Raw genomic sequence first — 18,165 nt, 5'->3', positions numbered from 1 at the left:
TCCACAACACCATTACCCATTGGGTGGTACGGGGTGGTGTGCGATTTCTCCACTCCAGCCATTTCCAAAAGATCTCTCATCAGCCTACTTTCAAAATTGGCCCCTTGGTCGGAATGGATCCTCTTTGGAAACCCATACACACAAAAGAAGTCATCCCACAGCCGACGAGCAACATGTCTTGCAGACTGACTACGACAGGGGAATGCGTGTGCCATCTTGGAAAAATGATCTGTGACAACCAAGACGTCAACTGTTTTGCTGCCACCCAGTTCAGCAGTCCAGAAATCTATGCACACTAATTCCATTGGTTCTGAAGTCTGAATATTTTCAAGGGGTGCACGGGCTTCAGGCTCAGGTGTTTTGCCAACAACGCATCTCTCACAGCGGCGAACATAGTTCACAACATCTCTTTTCATTCCAACCCAAAAGAATCTTTCTCTGGCTAGAGAGAAAGTCCGTGCACGGCCTTGATGGCCAGCATTATCATGTAGGCCAACCATAATCTGGTGCTTGAGGCTATCCGGCACGATGAACTGGAAGACTTTTTTGTTGAACTTGCTGTCTTTAGTCACTCTGTACAGAACACCGTTTTGCACCCTTAACTTTTCCCAGTGTCTGAGGAGCCTTTTGGTGCAATTTGGCTCAGATGCCGCTTCCCGCCTGGTAGGTCTCTTATGTCTTTGCATGTAGAATAAGGCTCTGCTTATGGCTGGATCCTGCTCCTGAAGACTCAAAAGCCGACTCTGAGGGACGACAGTCGAAGGATCTTCGACCTGCAGCTGGGATAATGGTGGGCTAGCACTTGGCAGTCTAACCAGCACACCATCACTATGGGCACTCAGCACGGCTGACACCTCCTCAGAACTGATGGGGCCCTCACCAGGATGGGAACCAGCCCCAGCAGTAGAACTTGATGAACCAGGTTCTCCTTCTTGAACAGCCAGACAGTTGTTTGTGAATCGAAATGCATCCTGCACCGTACCCCTGACAACACCATTTACTTCATCTAACAGTGCTATGTAAGGCTCCTTCATCAGGCGATGACTCACGCATGACTTTACAAATGGTTCACGGCTCAGAGCATCTGCAACTATGTTCTTAGCACCTGGAACGAATTTGAGATCAAAGTCATATGCTGCAAGCTTCGCCACCCACCGCTGCTCACAGGCGTCAAGACGAGGCTTTGTGAGTATGTAGGACAAGGGGTTGTTGTCTGTCCAAGCAGTGAAGTGCCTCCCCTTGAGCCAATGACTAAATTTGTCGCAAACAGCCCATTTCAATGCCAGGAATTCTAACCTGTGCACAGGGTAATTCATCTGTGAGCGGGAAAGTGTCTTGCTGGCGAAGGCCACGGGCCGTGCCACGGTCTCACCAGGTGGCACTTGGGACAAGACAGCCCCAATACCATCAAACGAAGCATCGACTGCCAAGATGAAGGGCTCATCGAAGTTAGGATGAGCTAAAATGACACCACTAACCAGATCAGTCTTAAGGGCCTGGAAAGAGTCTCGACATGCAGCTGTCCAGTCTGATGGAGTGAGTGCTGGTGCAGTTGGAGATCTTTTCTTGGGTTTTCTTCCTCTCATATTCGTAGACTTGACTTGTTGACCTGAGAGGAGCCTGAACAAGGGTTTGGCTTTGGCAGAGCAGTCAGCGATGAAATGTTGATAATAAAACACCATCCCAAGAAAAGATTTGATCTTCTTCCAGGAAGGTGTGGTGCCATCACCTTCCATCAGATCAGCCTCGCCTACATCCATTATGACTTGCATTTTGTCAGGATCTTTCCTCACCCCGTCCTCCGAGATGATGTGACCCAGGAACTTAACTGTCCTTCTCAGCAGGTGACATTTTTTTGGAGCAAGTTTGAGCTTATGCTGCTGCAGGCGTGAGAACACCATCTCCAAACGTTGAAGGGCCAGCTGCTCACTGGGGGCAAAAACCATCAGGTCATCCAAATAGCAGAGTAAGCTGCTAAAATTTTCATCTCCAAAGATTGACATCATCATTCTCATGAATGTTGCAGGACTGTTTGACAATCCTTGAGGCATTCTGTTATACTCGTGGAGACCGAAAGGTGAGGAAAAGGCTGTGTACTTCTTGTGTTCCTCAAAGACCGGCACATTGTAGAAGCCGGAGGTTAAGTCCATGGTGGAAAAGAAGACGTTGCCTCCAAGCGCAGCGAGGGCATCTGCCTGATGAGGGAGGGGATGTGCGTCTTTTACCGTCTTTGCATTTAGCCATCTAAAGTCAGTACAAATGCGCAGAGAGCCATCTTTCTTCCAAACCAGGACCAGGGGAGACGTGTACTCACTGTGTGACTTCCTTATAATGCCTCTTTCCTCCATCTCATTGAGAGCAGTTCTAAGCTTCTCATATTGACTTGGTGGCACTCTACGGTAGGGCAGGCGAAACGGTTTTTCATCCAACAGGTGTATTTTATGTACAAAGTCTGAAGCTTTCCCGCAATCCATCCTATCACGTGAGAAGACAACCTCATATTTCTCAACAAGTTGCAGAAGTCTGTCCTTCCACTGATTGGAGACTTCGCAGATGCTAAGATTCAAATCTTCCAACCCAAGCTGTTTCAGAGCATCTACCATCTGCTTGGGAGACCTTGTAGAAGCAGAGTCCTGAGTGACACTTTGCATGTTTACTTGGATTTTATCTGGTGGAGACAGCTCCTCCACTGCGACACATGGGGAAACATCTGCAATCTTGCAGTTTCTCTTCAGGGTAACATTCACACTGCTTGGATTAATCAGTTTCAGGGGGACCCATCTGTCTCCCCAAAGAGGTGAAATAACACGCCCCACCAATACATTTCTGGGTCTTGATCTTGACTGTGTTGGTTCAACAATGACAGTGCTCCCGGCGGACACAGGTGCAGAAGCAGGAAGTTTCCCCCATACCAGGTGTTCACATTGAGGTTCAAGCGTCACACTCTGTTTTAGCTTGACTGTGCCAATTTTTTCAGGCATTGATCCACTCTTCCATTTCTCAGTATTCGAAAGCATGGAGAGGAACCGAAAAGTGTCATCGTCAGCAACATCAACTGGCGCAGCCAGACATTTCCAGTAGCTATCAGAGCTTTTCAAGAGGTGCAACAGTTTCTTAATTGCATTGCTGCCAACAATCATATCCTCTTCCTGCCCTGGGATGATAAGCGTGGGAACGAGCAGCTTGAAACCATAAATAATCACCTCCAAATCATAGATTGCTGTAGGTGCAACTTGGTGACCACCAGCACCGACCACAACAATGCCATTAGCAAGACTTGTTCTAATGTTGGGACTGTGTTCCAGAATACGCTTGGCAGCAGCCTCACTCAAGGAGCACGACATAGAGCCACTGTCTATCATTGCTTTTAGCTTAACATCATCAACAGCAAGAACATCAGTATAAAACAAACTGTCAATTTTTTTGATCTTGTGTGTTAATTGGAATATAACAGTCTGTCCAGGGGCAAAAGAACTGAGTGACTCATACAAAGATTCTAGATCATCAGTGTCATGGCTTGGAGGTCCACTTTTAGGATCCACACTCCCCTCCCCAAAGAGTGGATCTACTAGTTTTCCGGTTGTTGGTGAGAACCAGACCTTGAGCGGTTAGGGCAGGTGCGTTGCGAATGATTAGGTGAATGGCACTGAAAACATAGCCTTTGGTCACGACAGTGAGTGAAAGCAGAATGAGCCGCATTATTGCATACCGTACAAGGCATCTCGTTTAGGCCACTTATCTTGGGGATTCGTGGGCCATGCTGTCTGTTTGGACCCAGGGCTGTGGGTCTCTGGAGTAGGACTTTCTCCAACATGCCAATTAGACGCTCCAGGGTAGCAGTGTCATTGCTTTGTGTTGGTTGTGGGACAGCTACTTCAGAAGTCACAGTAGGCGACGGGGTAGCAACATGACATATGTTCACTGACACTTTCTTTTCAGGGGCTCTGTTTTCTACTGACGACCTTCCAGAATGGTACTCGCTTAAAATGTCCTGAACCTCACAAGCAGTCCACTTGTCTATTGTCTTTGAGCGAAACGTCACAACAAGCTCAGAAGAGGGACAGTTTCTAATGAACATGCGCGTTACCTCAGTACCTGGGCAGTCCATTGTTTTACCCTGCTCTTTCAGGCGCTCTGTAGCAATATCCACTGCACGATGGAGCCTCAGCCAATAGTCAAATGCATCTTCACCTTTCTCGGGCAGAGTGGTGTAGAAATCAGCCAATGGAAGAGGGGAGCATGGAGCAGAGTCAAAGTGCTTTCGTAGGAGGCCATATATAGCTTCAGGATTGTAGGAGATGTCAGTCTCACTGTTTCTGATCCCAAACCTTACGACGTCTCTAGCTTTGCCTCGAAGATGAACGATAATTTCCTCCACATGTTCTTCTGGTCTCAAGTTCCCTTTTTTAGTAAAGTTCCTCATGAGGTCTTCCCACTCACGAATCGAGATAGTGTCATTGTTGTCTCCCCTGAAGCAGGGTGGATCTTTTATTTTTCTGTGGGGAACATACTGGGAATGTGAGGCATCGAAAGCATGTAAAACTGACCTGTCATTAATGGCTGTTGAAGAAGCAGGAATTGCTCCAGGGGTGCTAGCAGATGGACTAAGGTGGGTGATAATGTTCTGTGCTACCTGCTGACCCACTTGTTGTATGACAGCACTCAATTGACTGGCAATGTCTGCAGTAATGGGTGAGGGGTCAGTGGCGAGTGGGCTGGTGTCCTGTGAAATGTTCACAGAATGGCTCAAAGGAGAGGCTACAGCTTCACTAACCTCTGCTCTTTCACCTCTGTGACTGGGACTATCAAATTGTAATTCCACCGGTGTCTGTAGGAACCCTCTCCCCCTACCAAACCCACGCGAAGCCACTGATCCCATAGGAGAGAAGTCCATTTTGGACTATCAGTGAAAATTACACAATGCCACTCGTGAAAATAGAGCTCAATATGCAAAAAAATGATGCGGCCAGTAAAATAAAAAGAATCAGTAAGACAGTAAAATCAGGCCTCCTCCCAGCAAATATGCAGCTGGTTTCGAGCAATGAAGCACACAGATTCACCTTTCTAAGTAACACCAGTCCAACAGCACATCCACCAGCTCCCACACCGGAACAAACAGCAGCGGCAAAGCAGTCCCGGATCGCTGAGAAACCACAGTCTCGAAGAGTCGACAGGTCACGGCACCAATGTGACCCTTTCTACTTTGCTCTGCTTGTCGCTCTTTTAAATCACTCCCAGGAGACAGGATAGATGAAACATATGGCACTGTTTATTCTGAAACATGGAACACAAATAAAAATCTTCTCAGTTGGTCACCAGTTCACTCCAGCATTAACACCAGCAGACATCACACAGACTGCGCCAACTCAAGCAATGCGTGATCGTATAGTGATACTTTTTAAACAAAAGAAAATATGTTCATAACTAAACAAGAATTATCAATCTGCCATTATATACGATTTAAATGGATAGAAATAAAACAAAATGAACATTTTGTTCTCCAAATAATGAATTTACAATGTATAATACACACAAAATCAACAGACTTCAACAAAACATACCTGAAACATGCAACACAAATAAAAATCTTCTCAGTTGGTCACCAGTTCACTCCAGCATTAACTAAAAATAGAGTCAGACATTAGCAAATAAGGCTACAGTGTGCACATCAATGCCTGCATCTCAGCTAATTAGCAGTTAGCTTCCATTAGCATTGAATAGGCTAATAGCTCAGTTTCCAAGCTCACTATTACATATTAAGGAAACACAGCAACTCAAACTGCATATTAACTTCGCCATAAACACTGTGTTATTAACCGTCATTGTTTCATGATTCTCTATAGACTATAAAACACATGTTTTAACAGGAATGTGACTGGTGAACAGGAGACCAACTTACCACCAGCAGACATCACACAGACTGCGCCAACTCAAGCAATGCGCAGCATTAACCTCCGCTGGGATTTTCAAAATAAAACAACATAAATAATAATATTTGCGTCCCAAACTTTACAGTAATTTAATAACTTATTTACTCCGTTACATTAGCAACCGTTCAATGTTGCTTCTGCTGTGTTCCAAAGAAGCCTTCTGGTGATGTGTTCATTATATTTGTGGATATTAAGGTAGCACAGTCTGGAGTCATACTATATGCACACCTGTTCCACTGTTGCTTAAAGCCAATTAATCGACCATCGATTGTCTGAGCCGATGAGAAAAGGTGCTATTCTGAATGAAGCACGGAATAGTAAAAGCTTAAACTGTTTAAAATGTTGCCCACAAATGTCATGTCACATCACAATCATGTGTTGTGAGGTCTTTAATAGTGTATTTCAGCATGCTATCCTTTTGCCTTTGCACAGATGAGGCCAGGATCCTGGGCATTTGTTTCAAACAAGGTCGATTTTTTATTTATTTTTAGATGTCTTGTGAAATGTGCTATTGCATTGAAATGGTATCAAGAAATGTCATTTCATTAAAAAATATTTAAATCCAATTGAGTTGTCAATAACTTCTGGAATTTTTGTCAGGATGTTTCAGCACAAGCAGGCAGCGTGGACTGTGGTGTGTTCATGCTAATGGTAAGTGATAAATAAGTGATGGGACTGTGCATCTCGACATCAACAAATATAATAACATAAGCAGGTAGCAAGGGAAAAGGATCATTGACAGAGATGGTTTATATATACCATATCAACTCTGTTCTATCATATGAAAAGAATGTAAACAGTTGGTTATAAAATGGATAACAGTATGCACTCACACTGTTACACCTGTCTAACATCCTGCCTAACATCCTGCCCTGCCCACATCCAATACCATAATGGGGATTTCGGACTTCTTGGACTTCTATGAAACTTGCTGCATTTACGATACCTACGAACTGTAGGACTTTGTAATTCTTTTTTTTATGTACATAAACGTTGTCCTCCATAAAACTAAATGCAAAATATATAATTAGATAATATATAAAAAGATAAATGCAGGCCTGCGTCTCTACTTGGGTCATTTGGTATCTTCGTGCTATTTAATGGCAACAGCATTTAAAGGCCTACTGCCTTCAAAGGCCTACTCCTATAAAGAGCCATTCAACACTCGTCAAATAACGTTAGCTTTGAACCTTAGCTTTGAAATTACTTTTTTTTTTATCTCAGCACGGCGGAAGTAGAAAAAAGCTAAGCGGAAGTAGCATAAACTCATTTTCCAGTAGTGCGCATTCTCATAACCGATCTCCGACCGCGCAGACCATTTGGCAGTTTTTACAGTGGAGATGTTGGCAATTTCATCAGCGTTACAGTGGATAGAAGAATCACAAGTGAAAGAAATATTAATCTGTTCAGACTCAAGCTCTGTTCTAATGGCAACTCAAAATTTGAAGTCTTCTCGTAGACAGGAATTGGTGAATGAAGTTTATGAAAACTCGTACAGACAGCTTTCAGTATTTTATTTTGATGGATTCCAGCACATAAGCGGTAATGAGGCAGTGGATAGATTAGCAAAACAAGCCCTTACTTCAAATGACCCTAGTATAGACATACGTTTTAGTAGGACAGAGGCAAAGTCATTTATTAAAAGAAATATCACGGCAGAATGGCAGGTGTGTTGGGACTCATCAAACACAGGGAGACATTTAAATGCTATACAGAGCACCGTGGGTTCTAAGAGGTGCATCACTGGAAGTAACAAGGAAGAGAGGATCTTTACTAGATTGAGAACAGGACATACGAGGCTGAATAAAACTTTACATCTCATCAAAAAGCATGATACAGGATTGTGTGAGATTGTGGAGCATGTTCTCCTAAAATGAAGTAGATTTGCAAGACAAAGACAAATTATGCTTCAGGATTTACACCGTCAGGGGATGCAGATTAATGTGGGTCATGTTTTGAATAAAGTTAAAATGAAAAGGGTAATCAAATTCCTTAATGATTCAGAAGTTATGGGAAGAATATAGTTTTTTTTTTTCTTAAGATATTGTTATTAAGAATAATGATAATTATTATGACTTGGGAAAAGGATAAAACTCTGATTCATACTCTGATACAGTAGGTGGATGAATGCCACCCGCCAATAAAGAACTCAGACCGGATGTTGAGGGCTGGATGTTTGTATGTAAGGGATTTCCGCATGCTGCAGCTGTTATTAGTACTACTTCCTTTAAGGAGCGTGAGGGGCAGATTTTCCCTGATGTTTTGATGGAGGATATTTGTTTCTGTTTTTTATGGATAGTTCGGTGTGCCCTCATGTTCATGCCGTTGCTCAGCAGGCATTCAGAAGGTAAGCTATATCTAAAATCACCATATACACTGCACTGTGCGCAGTGGCGGCTGCTGGTCTTTCATGCAGGGGAAGCTCATTTTCTGCCTACTTCAGAAAATGTATCTGTTTATTTAAATGTGAATTCTAGTAGAATTCACATTTTGTTGTCAACAACTATTTGTAGATTATCACACACGCACGCGCGCGCGTAGCTGCTGCGCGCTGGAGTGTGAGTGTTTGGTCAAAAGTCTCACAACACAAGCAGTAACAGTCTCCACAAACACCAAAAACAGACACTAGGTTTGTCAGAAGAATTTTTGTTTTCTAGCAACATAATGAGGCACAAATAATTTGTCTTTTCCTGTATTTGTGATTCATACTTTGTTAATAGTTTAATACGAGACATTGCTTCCATTTCACTGTAAATAGCTATATATAACTGTTTTTTATTCATCTGTATATACGTTTTTGAAATATATAGTTTAGATTTGCCACCCAAGCAATAAAAATGCTTCGTTAAAAATGTTAGTGACTTTCATAGTTTAAAAAAAAATGGCAACTTAAAAACAGTTTAAAATAAAAGAAATAAAACGGTATCTTGCATCTACAGTTTCTTACGCATCTCAGTTTACATGAACACAATGTTATATAATTTTTTTTTTTTTTTTAGTTAATGTATTTGAAAGGCTATAAAGCAACTTGGATTTGAAAATGCATGATCATGTGGTCAACACATGCTAAATGTTCATTTCTTACCACACATAAAGCATGCATATTTAACCAGCAAATTGGTGGTTAAATGAATCTGTTCCCACATAATTAAAATCTCTATTTTCTTCCAGAATAGTGTTTTTGTTAGTTGAGTTATCTTACCGGGGATTTAAAACGTAAGGTTAGCCACAGGTGCAGGAAAGTTGATGGTCTGTAGATGTTGGTAGCTCTGCTCTTCACAGTCTACCTGAAGCTGTGACGATCACGCACCGCTACTTAGTTCAGACCAGACACCCACCCAACAAAGTGAACCAGTCTAAGTAGCAACATAGAGCAAATAAATGTGTGATTTGTCATTCGATTAGTCGACTAATCGTTTCAATAATCGATCACTAGTCGACTATTAAAACAATCGTTAGTTGCAACCCTCCATTTACACGCGTTCTCACGCAAGGTTGATAAATGGGGGCCATTATGTTTGGAAAATGTGGAGACTTGAGGGTTTTAAATGGGTTTGGTTCCAATTCTAATTTGACTTCCTGTTTATCTTGCAGGGCTTCAGGTGATTGGTGGAAGGGTGACTGTGGTACAGGGGGCCACTGTCACCCTCCCCTGCCACCTGACAGACTCTAAGGAAACGCTAAAGCAGATTTTATGGCAGAGGAGCACCCGGGGACGACCTCTCAAAGACAACTTTTTCAATATCCTTGAGAAAAATGGAAAATATCTGATTGAGTTTATGGATGATAGGTTTAGATTTGTTGGGAGTTTCACCGAGAAGAATGGATCCATTCAGTTGTCCAAAGCATCTCTCATGGATGAAGGAAGCTACAGCTGTATCTTCTTATTGCTTGAAAGTGGAAATCACAAGACTGAAGTGTCGCTAAAACTGCTGGGTACACAGTATTTTACATGGTTTCTGAACATTGAAATTCTATATTTTTCCATTTTTTTCCCAGTTAATGTTGATGTTTTTCCTCATTTTCCTATAGTGCCTCCTGTCACAAGCCTTAAGAATGAGAGTGTGGTCCTGGGTAGTGAAGAGGTTTTGCTTGCTACATGTACAGCTGCTGCTGCCAGACCCCCTGCAGAGGTGAGGTGGGTCACTGGCAATGCAAAGATTAGAGTGACAACCAACTCTACCAGACATGACAACGGTACCACGACCACAAAAAGCTCACTGTTTGGAGTGCCCACAAGAGATTTAGATGGCCAGCTAATCCAGTGCGTTGTCAGCAGTGTGGCACTGGACACAGACAAGATCCAGCCCTTCTTTCTGCAACTTTTCTGTGAGTAAAACTAAAACACAGTCATTAAAAATCAAAGAATCCTGTTCTACTGGAGAGTAGCAATGCACACTCCCTGAAAATTATTTGAAAATAATGTTATACGAGGAATTAATACACATTATTGCTTTCACATCAAATGTAAAATAGATTTTTTTCTATTCCAAGTTTTACGTCCCTTTAACAGACTGAATAACATCAACAGTATTTTTGATTAGTTTTCAGCTCAGGTATGTATAATATGCAGGTAAGCAAACTGACTGTCCATTGTATTGATTTTTAGGCTCTGTATAACCTGTAGATAACCCTAAAAAGAGGTTTCCTTCTTAGTTGGTCCTTATTCCACCAGCCTTGTTCACCAGTTGGTTTTTTCATGTCAACACAACAGTTGGGCAGCAAATGGATAGCCTCCATCCATAAACCTAACCATTTTTTTATTGCAGCATAGATTACATATAGGAAGGGAATATTCTCCTGACTTTGTTTAAGCAGCTCCTTTATTACACTAATGTTTACTTATCTTGTAATAGCTTTTAATGTAGGTAATGTTTGATCTTTTTAACTGAGGACGTCTGGGAAGCTGTTGTAGACTCACTGCTTTTAATGGAAGTTCCCGGTACTGCTGTAGAATAATGGGTCTGTCACCACCATCCCACAGTCTTTGAATGTCTGTTATTTGTGATTTACTAATGACGTGATGATGTTCCCTCTTTCTTTTTTTTCTTTTTTTCAGTTTCACCCTCTAATGTCAGCATCATTGAATCTTCAGATGACTCTCTGCGTTGTATAAGTGAAGCTCGTCCTGAACCAACTTTCAACTGGACCAGGTCTTGTACTCCCAGTATTTAATCTCTTAATTTGACAATCCAATCTAAGACAATGATATTAGAGCTTCATTATTTTGATTATGGGCTTTTAACAAATGATATCAACAATCTCAAACCCTGCCTATGACGCCATACCTGGCATACTACTCATATTCTTGTTTTAAAGTTAATGGACTAGGTATAAGAAGTACAAAGAACATAGAATACTCAATTAGATGTTATTGTTAGCCATTGTCATGTTAGCATCTTAGCTAGATTTATTTGCTGGAAAATGAAGAAATGAAGAAGATCTCCAATCTGGAAATACACATTTTGTTTTTTTTTTGGTAATTTGGATCCAGCTGAGTCTTTGTTGTGATCTTTTAGGTCCGGACTGGCTTTGCCTCTGTCGGGTGTCAGGGCTGAAGGTGCACAGCTGAAGTTTCTCAGTAGGTCCTTGGATCTGAAAGGCCTGTATCATTGTGAGGTTTCAAACCTCTACGGCCGACAAAGTGCTCAGGTCTTTGTGCATGTGCTTTCAGGTGAGGTTAGCTTCATGATCATTTCATCGGAACTTTTCTGGACTTAGTTTGACTTTGTTAGTACACGTTTAATTGTGTGTTTTTTGTGTGACTAAAATGCACAGCCTAGAGTTGAATTCCATTCTTATGAAGTCGTCCTAATAATAATAACAGCTGAACATAAGTCTGGCTCAGAAGATTCCTATGAATGACCAGGAAAATCATACTGTGTGACAAAGCAAAGAATGAGCTGATGAAGTTAATGAATGACTGCTCAGTGCTCACTAGTCTAAGAGTCAGTCACGCACTAAAGCTAGAGCATGCTCAGTCATGTATATTGTCTTTGTTTCATCAGTGTCGCCACCGAGCCTCGTCATAGGATGGAGCTTTTTTGGGCTGTTGTTGCTTCTAATTGTGGCAGCATTTACCTGTTTTAGGTTTGGATTTTTGAAAAGGTAAACCCCTATTTCCTGCAGTGACACTCCACAACTGTGCTGAGGGTTACCTCTACCTATATAGGATAACTGTGATCTGTGTTTTGTAGGTTCACGGAGAAGAAGAACTTCCAAGGGGTTCCAACTACTTAGAGCACACCCAAAGAAGAATCAAGACAAGCAGGTGTGCTTTAATGTAACAAAAACACATTGTTTGAAAATACAACACATAATCAAATTATTTATTGAGTTTATTACCATTCACATATTTTTTTTATAATTACCATAATTTTTTTGGATGGTGGCTCACTTTCTGATTATCTTAAATACTTTAAAGCTTTACTTTACCCGCAATTGATTTTAATTGTGTGCTCATGTTGTTTCTGACAGCTGCAAAAGGGTTGGACGAAGGTGAAAGTCATCTTTGAGAAAAAAGTAAATGGATCAACAGAAAGTGGAGTTGAACAATCAGAATGACAAAACATGAACTGGAAGCTGAAAAAGCTACACATATAAATAAACAGGAAGTCATAGAGACACATGAAAGCCATCAGAAAATGTTTTGATGCTTTCCTTATAAGAGAACGGGGACACGTTTGAAATCTTGACTTCCAAACAGTTTAAAATTGGGCAGTCAAAATACAGCAGTTGTAGTACAACAGTCCAACCTGTAATCTCACTGGACACACAATTTTTATTGATATTTATTTTCTTTTGTAAAGAAAAATTGTTATTTTATCATCATGTGTTCTTAATGCTGCTGCTAGAGTTTTGACCGGTGCTTCCAGAACATCCCACATCACCCCCATTCTTTCTACTCTGCACATTTTTAGTTCTTACTTTCCAAGCATTACATGTTCAGGCCCCTCAATATATCTCAGACTTGCTGTGCCACTACACGTCAGGGTCTTCAGACCAGGGTCTCCTAAAGATCCCATAATCTAAATTTAAAACTAGAGAAGACCTGGCATTCCAGGCTGTGGCCCCCAGACTCTGGAATAACAGACTTACTTCGCTTTTCAGAAAAGCTTTTAATTTACTGGATTTTAAACTATTTCTATCCTTTTATGATGCTGCTCCTATGATGTATATGCACCCATGTTTTATTACGCTATTATGATGTTGCACTTGTATTAATTTCTCCACAGCACTTTGTGATTTTATCTGCAAAAAGCGCTTTATAAATAAATTACTTACTTAAGAATTCAGAAACAATAAATGTATTTTGAAGTTGCTACATATGATAACTCTGATATAAAAAGAATTACCGGGAACAAGCTTGAAGAAAAATGGTGTCAAGAGAAGTAAAAACACTTGTATGCATGTTTGTTTACAGTGGAGATGAAGATACTTTTTTATTGGCAATTTCAACTTTTTTCCTTTCTCTTTGGACTAAATGATGTTTGATTCATTGATCTATGAAATATATAATATGATTTTATAAAATAATGGGCTGAAGCTTTAAGTTTATAATGATATTAAACATTTTATCTGTCATTCAACAAGTAATAAGAGCTGAAAAAGAGTACAACATTTCCAATGCCAAATAATAATAAGTAGAATTACATCTATTCGATATTTGATAGTTTTCATAGAATAAAAATGGTGACTTGTACTAATAATATGAATAATAATAAGCTTAAGGTCTTTGTTGTATAAATCTGTGAATGGGTTTGGTCCAGAATACACCAGTGAGATGTTAGTCAGATATGAACCCAGCAGGTCTCTCAGATCTATGAACACAGGTCAGATAGTGGAGCTCAGAGTTCACAGCAAATATGGTGATGATGTGTTTAGTTGTTATGCTGCAAAGAAGTGGAACAAACTGCCAGCAGAGCTGAAGTCAGCATCTAATGTGAACATTTTTAAATCAAAGCTAAAGGCACTTTTTTTCTCTACTGCGTATGATTGAAAGAGATTTTTGATCATGTTGATGATGTAATGTGTTTGTTGATTTTACTGATGATTTTAAATGTTCTCATTGATTTTAAGCTGTTGAATGTTTTATCATGTAAAGCACATTGAGTTTCCTTGTGTATGAAATGCACTATACAAATAAATTTGCCTTGCCTTGTTGTGAAAATGAAAGCTTACTAAAGCAACAAGGCAGTTTTTATTGTTGCCATCATAGTGACTTGAGAAGGTTTTCCATTCCTGGTTGTGTGAGGGTTTTAGTCTGGAGTCAAATGAAAATAAAAAACCAGGGTAAAAAAAAAAGCAAATTCTAGAAAATGAAAAGTTAAGATGGTAGCAGGGAAAAAGTGGGATGTTTTAAACAAGAAAAAACAAACAATAAACGTAGTGATTAGAATTTAAATACCTAATGATAGATCAACGGACATAGTTAGTAGTAGTTCTTGCTTAAATGTCTGTAATATGACCTTTGGTTTGGTGTTTAAATAGTGGGTTTTTGAACTTCTGGGGTTTAGTTGCTGCTGGTGTTTCAGTCGGGGGTTGTACGTCTAGTTTTTGATGAGCTTCATGGTTGATCTGCTGTGGGTAAACACACTAAAGACAGGGTGAACACACAACATCTGATATTTTATTTTATTTTTTTAAATGCAGACATGTTTTACAAAAAATAACTACATAAACTGATAATTGTCGACTCTAGTTTAGACCAAACAATAGTTTTGTTTGCAGAAAATAATGTTTTTTTTCTTTCTTTTCAGTTGTCAGCTAGTATTCCTCTGTACATATTAGAGGAGTTGAAAAAAAATCAATTCGGCGATATATCGCTGTATTATGTCGCACGATTCTGGGATCATTCCAAATGCATCCATTACGATTTTTTAATTAAAAAAATAATATTTTTTTATTTATTTTTTTAACCTTTATTAAACCAGGAAAGTATTTTCCACTGCCAGAAACATTGTAACTACATTGTGCAGTTACACTAAAGTCATGTTGAACTACAGTCAAAATTGGTTTAAAAGCCACAGGCAGATTGTATGTTGTTTTTTATTTGAAGTTGTTGACACATGGTACGTTAAAGCCAATGTTTTGAGTGTAAAATATGCCAATAAAATATATGTAAAATATATTAAAAAAATGTATAATATGAAAAAGAAAATCGCAATCAATGCTTTATACTTAAATATTGGGATATATCGTATCGTATCGTGACCTATGTATCGGGATACGAATTGTATCGCCAGATGCCAGGCAATACACACCCCTAGTACATATACACAAAAATAATATAGAAAAATAGCAACTTTGCAAAATGCCATCCTCATCTCCAGGTAGCTCTGGTATACATTTCATTTTTTAACATAAAAAAAAAAAAAACATGGATGGAACTTTTCACAACCACAGAAACAGAAAAGAAAATAATTTAAACAAAAAATTATAAAAAAAAACATACCGGTGACAGGTTGGTTACATGTTAAATAATTATTTCGGAATAAAATTTTACATTTTTTAATTTATTTATTTATTCAGTGTATTTCCGACATGGTTGAATTCACAGAAGTTTTGTTAAATTGGTAACTGAAAGATACAAACGAAAGTTTTTCGTTTTTTTTTTCCAAAATCCGGTCGGGGGTAATTCATGTACACATTTCTCTCAGCCATCGACTCCCAATTTAGTTTATTAAATTCATTTACTTAAACCATGATAAAGCTGTTATTAAGTCAGTGATACTCAACATGTGGCTCTTTATATCTAAATTTTGATTATTATTTCCCTTGAAAATCTTAAAAGGGGGACACTTTTTAACTCCTTTTTACCTTTTTCTTTAGCCATTTTGCAACGTCCTTTGTCCTATTTTTGCCCCTTTTTTAAAAAAAAAAAAAAAAAAATTGACACTTCTGATTTTAGCTTCCTTTTGACAATTTTTGCTAGTTCTTTTTGACACTTTTATCCATTTCAATGTCAATTCTTAAACCATTTTTTGCCACTTTACATCCCAATAAGCTATCTTTTGTGCATTAAATAACACTTGTTTGCTTTATTCAACATTTTGCCTCTTTTTGTTCAACATTTTTATCATTTTTTACTATTGTTTGCCACATTTTGCTCACTTAGCTACCCTTCTGCTTTTTTTTACCACCTGCTACTAATTTTTTGTCACTTTACTTACATTTTATTCATCGTAATATCTTTGTTTACCTTCTCAAATGACTGGCTGTGACTGATCATTAAAAAGCCTTACAAAAGCTACATAAAAATCATGCTCGCGTCAAACACAGACGAACGGAGTTACAAAAATGACCAGCAGGTGGCACTGTGAGGATGTGTTTCTTTACAGGCATGATTTCATGATTGTTCACGAGTAAAAAAATAAATAAAATACAGTGTAAACACGAGTTTGAGATTGTCTTTTAATGAACATTATTATTATTATTATTATTATTTATATTATTAATAATCAGTTTTTATTTAAATTTGCATGTATAAAATTTAAATAATTGCAAGATCACACACTATGATATCATTGGGCAAAACTATATACAATATAAAAAGTGCAGTGTGTTACCAGGAAGAAAACATGGGTACAATGAACATCCTAGTTGATCTAAAAGGTCAGAGTTAACTATAAGTTTACAAGCAAATAATAATAATAATAATGATAAATAAATAAACCAAGCCTGCTCTGAGCTCATTCAAAAGCTCCAAAATAACATCGCTAGGTTAACCATATGGTTCATAAGAGACAATCTCCAACTCATGTGTTTACGGTATATATATATATTTTTTTACACGTGAACATTTATGAAATCATGCCTGCAAAGAAGAAACGTATCCACACAGTGCCCCCTGCTGGTCATTTTTTGTAACTCCGTTCGTGCGCGCTCGTCGCGAGCATCAGCATAATTTCATGTCGAAATTAATAATGACCAAAAAATTGATCTTTATGTAACTTTTGTAAGGCTTTTTAATGATCTCTCACCCTCTGTATTAAATCATGTGCCTGCTTTATATTCTCTCTCCCTTTATGCTTTTATTCTGACACGTTTACTTCCGCATGTCGGCTGAAAAAAGACCGACCACAGTCAGACCAGACCAGACCACGTCTGGCTTTTTTTTTTGTTTTTTTTTTGTTTCAGAGTTCAGAATGGAAAAAGGAAACACCTGATTTTCTATTTTAAATTCTAAAAGGGCAAAAGAGAATGGAAAACGGAAACTGCAGTTTTTCAATGTTCAATTGTAAAAGGGAAAAGGAAAAAAGGACACGGGACATTCGAAAATCGGGCCAATTTGGATTTGTTTTAGGTTTTTTTGATTAAAACGGTAAAACTGTTTTTTGTTTGAAAAGGAGAGGAAGAGAAACGGTTATTTAATTTTGGTTTACAGATGAATTTGGGATTATCCAATGATACCCAGACCCTCATCTTACATTAGTTTGTTTTATGGTTTTTTAATTAAAACGATAAAACGGTTTTCTTGTTTTTTGTTTGAAAAGGAGAGGAAGAAAAATGGTTATTTAATTTTGGTTTACAGATGAATTAGGGATTATCCAATGATACCCAGACCACCTTACATCACCCCTCACGTTGTTACCAAACTCTTAAAGTGACAGTGTACCATAAACTAGTACCCTTCTACATATCTTTTAAACTTCACACAATGAATTAAATAAAAGAAAATACTTAAATGAAATCTTGTAACTTGATTTAAATTGAAAATGTATGAAATAAAACGTAACAAAAATAAATCTCATCTTACGTTAGTTTGTTTTATGGTTTTTTAATTAAAACGATAAAACGGTTTTCTTGTTTTTTGTTTGAAAGGGAGAGGAAGAAAAACAATTATTTTATTTTGGTTCACAGATGAATTAGGGATTATCCAATGATACCCACAACAACAACACTATAGATATGAACAATCTGAGAAGTAATTTACACATTCATCATCTCCTGAGACAATACAGTAAGACACATCATGATTAGATTGTAAGCTTGTAAGATTGATTACTTTGAAAGACTACTGATTTGATTTATTGTTTAGAATGTGGAGGTTTTAAAGTCGAATGAAAGATCCTTTATTTATTATTACAGTAGTATTAGGCAATATAAATAGGCATATTATGTATGGCCTTTTAACAAAAATCTTACTGGTAGATTAACATGAAATAAATAAATACATTAATATATTATTTTACATTATATATATTCCCTAGGTTAAAAATGTTTGTTGAGTATA

At 38.6% G+C, this 18,165-nt stretch overlaps 1 protein-coding gene across 1 annotated transcript; it reads left to right on the top strand.

The window, feature by feature from the left end:
• Positions 1-8,178: 8,178 nt before the first annotated feature.
• On the top strand, positions 8,179-12,182 carry LOC114455408 (nectin-4-like). The gene is made up of 6 exons (XM_028436632.1): positions 8,179-8,277; positions 9,525-10,259; positions 10,990-11,083; positions 11,450-11,604; positions 11,939-12,038; positions 12,128-12,182. The coding sequence occupies exons 1-6, from the start codon at positions 8,196-8,198 to the stop codon at positions 12,168-12,170; spliced, it is 1,209 nt and encodes a 402-aa protein (XP_028292433.1). The 5' UTR covers positions 8,179-8,195; the 3' UTR covers positions 12,171-12,182.
• Positions 12,183-18,165: the final 5,983 nt, after the last annotated feature.

The sequence above is a fragment of the Gouania willdenowi genome, chromosome 21, assembly GCF_900634775.1.
Source record: "Gouania willdenowi chromosome 21, fGouWil2.1, whole genome shotgun sequence".
Classification (NCBI taxonomy): domain Eukaryota; kingdom Metazoa; phylum Chordata; class Actinopteri; order Blenniiformes; family Gobiesocidae; genus Gouania; species Gouania willdenowi.
Note: the sequence above shows the minus strand (reverse complement) of the source record. Positions and strands in the feature narration are given on the sequence as shown.